At 33.7% G+C, this 6,000-nt stretch overlaps 1 protein-coding gene across 1 annotated transcript in view; it reads left to right on the plus strand.

The window, feature by feature from the left end:
• Positions 1-1,642, plus strand: part of ATP3 (gamma subunit of Mt ATP synthase) — an 83,782-nt gene extending 82,140 nt beyond the window's left edge. The window contains exons 8-9 of the mRNA XM_089820019.1: positions 941-1,062; positions 1,174-1,642. Coding sequence (XP_089676145.1) covers positions 941-1,062; positions 1,174-1,249 — 198 coding nt within the window. The 3' untranslated portion in view covers positions 1,250-1,642. The remainder of the gene's footprint in view (positions 1-940; positions 1,063-1,173) is intronic.
• Positions 1,643-6,000: the final 4,358 nt, after the last annotated feature.

The raw sequence follows: 6,000 nt of genomic DNA on the forward strand, positions 1-6,000 counted from the left end.
ATCAATAGGTTTGCATATACATTTGTCCACTTTATTATCAGGATGAGATTAGTCTCCGGAAGGGATCAACCACTTATAGTTGTACAGAACATGTTGTGTCTCACTGATTCTGAGACTGACGAGTGCAAGGAGATTCAAACAGCACTTTGTAAAGTAAAAGGAGTCGAGGTAGATTTGAGGAACAGCGCGTGGATTCTGGAATGGTTAGGGTCCCAGTACATGCACTAAACAAATCCTATAATTCTAGAAAAGCAAATTCTAGACAGTTACGTGCAATGAATAGTCTGATACTGAGCTTGTTGCACATTATTTCCATGCACAACCCTAAGTTTTGGTCTATCTTGAATTTCTCAAAACTTCATACTTCGCTTTTGCGCATGAGAGGTTGAATTACATTTTTCACCATTAATTTGTTAAAACAGGTTCACATTCCGTATGCTATTCTATTTTGAGGCAACTCAAATCTTGTAAATTCAACTTTCATCACAACTTATCTAATAGCTTTAAATCCATGGTGTTTAAATTGTATTTTCTGCTATAATTTCACTACAAGCATAGGTTCTTGTCAGACCTGGAGGTTTTCTATTTCATTTTCAATAAACCCAAGAAATTTTAATTCATCTTCAATATCTGAGGCTCTATAGTACAGTGGTGTCCAGGAGGATCATGGAATGTTTTGATATGAATAGCATTTTCCTTTTCTCTATAATTCATTACTTTAGAAGCCCCACCAATATTAGCAAGTAGATTGCATTCAATCAATGTATCTTGATGTATCAATTTGTTTTTCTTGATTTTAAGTACGATTCAAGTTCAAAATCTATTTGTGACTATTGGTGATATACCTCTGGGTGGCACCCTCTCTAATCATCTAGCAAAGCATACAACTTTACCAAAAGTTTTTTTTGATGTTCTAAAACCCTTTCAAGTTTATGTACAGACATTGTTCAATGCATGCTTGGAAAATGCCTGTAGTGAGCAAGGGGCCAGAATGTCAGCCATGGATAGCTCCAGCAGAAATGCTGGGGAAATGCTTGATAAACTAACTCTGTTTTATAATAGGTATGCCATCAAATCTCCTCTTTTGGGTTTCTTTCAATTCTGAAGACGAGTTTCTATATGTTTTTATTGGCTGTTCTCTTGTTCTTACAAGTACTTTTTTTTACTATGCAGGTCTCGACAAGCTGCAATTACAACAGAGTTGATAGAGATTATTTCTGGTGCTTCAGCTTTACAGGCTAAATCTTGATATCTTTGTTTTGTTTTCATGGTTATGCTTTTTAATATTTGATGTCTCCTACATACATTCTATTCTGTTTGGATGATGGGATGCATGTTCAAACATTTGTGAGTGGCAAATCTTATTGCACAGCAAATAAATTCAATTTTATTACCCAAATTGTGTCTGGAATAAGTCTTCTCAAGGCATTATAAACATAACCAAGTTTTGTCCATAGATGTATTTGCATTGCTTTATACTTATGCAGATCTGCAAAACTAGCACAATTAGCCATCAATTAATTTGTTAATTGGGGTGTTGTTTCCTTTATTAATTTTGTGATTTCTCTCTATGAAAGGCAAATTATGACTGGATTCTGAGAAAAATTGAATCTAAGTTCCAAATACTATGGAAATTTGTTAATTGCCCTCTCAATGTTTATATCTATGATAAATTCTCATTTTAATTTCATCATGGATCCTTGCTTTCTTTGGAGTAAGACCTTTCATATTTGAACAAGAGAATATGGTAAAACAATAAGTTGGAGTTTTGGTTTAACCTGGAATTTTTTAACTTTTAACCTCAAAGTGCATGTTGTAGAATGCAATTGCTAGATGTCTTTTTTCTTTTTACAGATGTCCAAAAATTGGCTAATTTTGTATCACAATAACTATGAAATATTGACTGCTCTTAATGAGTCATTCATGATGAAGACATCGACTTGAAGCTGTAAAACATGGAAAATGATTCTCAATTGGCCTTCATTTAGCCCCCAACTAGGATGTAACCTGACTCTCTGAAAGGATATGCGCCTGCATTTCTGTTTTCTTTTACTATTATTGTCTCACAAAATTCAAATTTTAACCAACACCAGCTTTGATGACGAACACAAGTTTCAAAACAGGTTTCTAATATTGACTTGTGTCACAAGGTAGTGGTTCGCTTCTTTTTGATTGGTAAAGGGAAGGTTGGGGACACGTCCTAATGTTTCAATGAGTTACATATCATGGAAATGATGGTCGATTGAAAATTTGAAAATGAGGGCAAGCCCATTATTTGGAGTACTAGGGCCACTCGATCCTGAATAAGTTGCCTTCCAAAACCCCTAAAAATGCAAAGCTTGGACGAGATTTAGATCTTTATACAAACCCTTCAATGCCCCAAGAATAATTGTGGTGTATGTTGATTTTACCGATGAAGCAACAAGGTATATATAGCCTCACATCAGTGTTGTGAGAAAGCAAGGGACAACATCAAGCAAAGGGAATCTGTGTGAATAATAGATATATCTCATTTGTAATATTTAAGCAAGGGGCAACACATAGCAAAGGGAATTTTTGTGAATAATAAATATCTCGTTTGTAATATTTAGGTTTCTCTTCACAAGGGTTAGGTTGGTTAAAGTCTCTAAAGAGATCTCTTCTATTGTCATGGCTACTAAGGGCTTTCTTTGAGCACCGCTTTTGCTCTTTCCAACTTGGTTCAAGGGGCAGAGTTTAATGGTGTTTTTGCTACTATTGGTTGCTATTCAATAGGTACTCAAACTTTTGTATAGGTTAGCTGCTCATTTAAGGGTGATTAGATCTCTCACCTATGCCAAACCTTCTCCAATGATGTTGAAAATGAAGACCGGGTGTAGAGGCTTGGTGTGTCAGTTCACAAATCGTTGGCCTCCTTGATTTATAAAATATGGTCTTGACCTCCTTGTTCATTATTGCTGTTAAGATTGAGCTATTCCCTTGTGCGAAGGTTTTTTTTCATTGTTGAAGTTTCTTCTTTTAAGGATAAAACTTGGCATTGGGCCTAGGGAGAGCACTTCTTTTCGATTAAACCTTGTATTTGTTCCTTTAACTGGCCTTGCCGAACCAATTCAAGTACGCCCTATTTGGGTGTGACTTGATAATTGCAAAACAATATTTGGCATAAGATACTCTCTAATTGATTTGGGGCATTGTAAACAAAGTGTTAAAGGAAAATTTGTTGATTTTATTGATAGATGTAAGCATTTGCATGCTTAGATTTCTTATGGAGTCCATGGTGATAACATTCAATGTATTTTCATTGCTAATTTACAAAAAAGACATTAGGGGTAAGCTAATTTTTTTTGAACTCTCTTCTTTTAGTCAATTGTGTCAAGTGAGTTGATTTACGTGCACCACTCTAATGGCTCTGATTGATAAAGAGTGATGTTGCATTCCAACTTTTTCAAAAGTATCAAAACCCAAAAGGCTTAATCAAGATTAGTTCATAAAACAACATTTTAAGGTGTGGCTACTTTGTAATCCTTTTTAAGCCACCTCGCAATTTGACATCTCTTTCAAAATCTTTGAATAATGGGATGTTGAAATTGATTAATGCTAACGTCTTAAAACTTGCTTCATTAAGCCAGTTGATCCTTCTAAACAAACAATACAACAAAAACTATGATTCTAAATTTTTTGCCAATATTAGATTATTCTCTACCTTGCTTCCTTCCACATATAGATAGTTGGCTAGACCCCCTACAATAATCTATTTTAGGGCCCCCTACAATAATCAATCAATCAGTCTATTTTAGGGGCGGGGTCCCTACAATAATCTATTTTAGGGGCAGGCCACTTGCAGTTCTTTCTTTGTTTCTCTACTTGACTAGAGCCCCCTCTTCATCCCCTTGAAAAATAGTAGGGTTCTAGTTGAGTGTTTCTATATGGGTTTACACATATTTGAACTAAAAAGTCACTCATCGACATCTTTAGTTGGATAGAGCCACCAACCTAGTCATGATATTGAGAAATGTTTCCATTTACAATTTATTGTTAAAGAGCTCATTGAATTTAACTTTATATCTATTCATGAAACAATCCTTTATTAACTTGATTAGTCCTCTTCTATGTTGGTTTCTTTTGTGTTTTCTCTATTGTAATGTTTTTTTGTTTGATGTGTTTCTTGTTATATGCTTTGTTTATACTCTTTTAAATGGCCCTTGTTGCTTTGTTGGCACAAGATGATAAATGAGTCAAGCTATTGTGACATTCCTTCTTTGTATCTTGTTTCCTTTCTCTATTGTATAAATGTTATGTCATGTATGTGCCATTGTCTGTAAATGTGTCTTGTGTTTTTTGTTTAGGGATGATGTAAAATAATGAGTACCCTTTCATTTGGCCTTTGAAATGTATGTATAGCCTCAAGGTATTTATTTGGTTTATGTTCATGTTATTGATGAAGCAACAAGGTATGTTTAGCCTCACATTAGTGTTGTGAGAAAGCAAGGGGCAACACCAAGCAAAGGGAATTTGTGCGAATAATAGATATATCTCATTTGTAATATTTAGGTTTCTCTCCACAAGGGTTAGGTTCGTTAAAGTTTCTAAAGAGATCTCTTCTATTGTCATGGCTACTAAGGGCCTTCTTTGAGCACCTTTTTTGCTCTTTCCAACTTGGTTCAAGGAGGAGAGTTTAATGGTGTTTTTGCTACTATTGTTGGTTGTTGTTCAATATGTAGTCAAACTTTTGCACAGGTTAGCCGCTCATTTGAGGGTGATTAGATCTCTCACCTGTGCCAAATCTTCTCCAATGATGTTGAAAATGAAGACTTCTTAGAGTGTAGAGGTTTGGTGTGTCATTTTCCATATCTTTGGCCTACTTGATTTATAAAATATGGTCTCGACGTCCTTGTTCATTATTGCTGGTTTGTGTGAAGGTTTTTTTCATTGTTAAAGTACCTTCTTTCAAGGAAAGAAATTGGCATTGGACATAGGGAGAGCACTTCTTTTCAATTAAACCATCCTTTTGTTCCTTAAACTGCCCTCATTGAACCAATTCAAGTACATTCAATTTGGGTTCAACTCGATAATTGCAAAACAATATTGTTAATAAGAGAAAGCGATTGATTTTATTGATAGATTTAAGCTTTGCATGCTTAGATTTCTTATGTAGACCATTATGATGATATTCATTGTATTTTCATTGCCAATTACATAAAGACATTAGGGATAAGCTATTATTTTTTGAACTCTCTTGTTTTAGTAAATTGTGTCAACTGAGTCAATCAATTTACGAGCACCACTCTAATGGCTCTGATTGATAAGAGTGATGTTGCATTCCAAAAATTTTCAAAAGTATCAAAAATCGAAGGCTTCATCAAGATTAATTCATAAAACAACATTGTGCTTAGTCGACAACAATGTTTAAAGGTGTGGCTCCTTAGTACTCTTTGTTTAAACCACCTCGTAATTTTACATCTCTTTCTAAATTTTTGAATAATTGGATGTTGAAATTGATTTAATGCGAACGTCATAAAACTTCCTCCCACTCCAATTGATCCTTCCAAACAATCCAACAAAAACTTTGATTCTAAGGTTTTTGTTAATATCATAGTCAACCTAGTCATGGTATTGAGAAATATTTCAATTTGATAACTATTGCTCAAGAGTTTATTGAATTTGATTTTTTAGCTGATAGGCTATTTGTGGGAACTTTGTTCTTAGAAATTGAATTTTTGACAGAAAAGTTGTTAGTTTGGTCAGGAAATTGTAAATCCTTCCTATTAATTACTTATTGATCAATTTTTTATCTCACTCCACATTTAAATCTTGTTTTGATATTTATTATTTGTTATCTCCATTTTTAACTATTGTTTTTCTTTTTCCATTTATTTAAAAAATTAGTTACTTGCAATCTCCATGTTGTGATCTCTATTTATTTAATTTTTAATTTTTAAAATTGATTTAGATTTTAGTATTTTAATTATCCTAATTAATTTTTTTATTATTAGTTTAGCTTTTTCTTTAAATGTTATTTTT

Source organism: Cupressus sempervirens, chromosome 3, assembly GCF_028749045.1.
Source record: "Cupressus sempervirens isolate cs-2001-9-10 chromosome 3, ASM2874904v1, whole genome shotgun sequence".
Taxonomy (NCBI): Eukaryota; Viridiplantae; Streptophyta; class Pinopsida; order Cupressales; family Cupressaceae; genus Cupressus; species Cupressus sempervirens.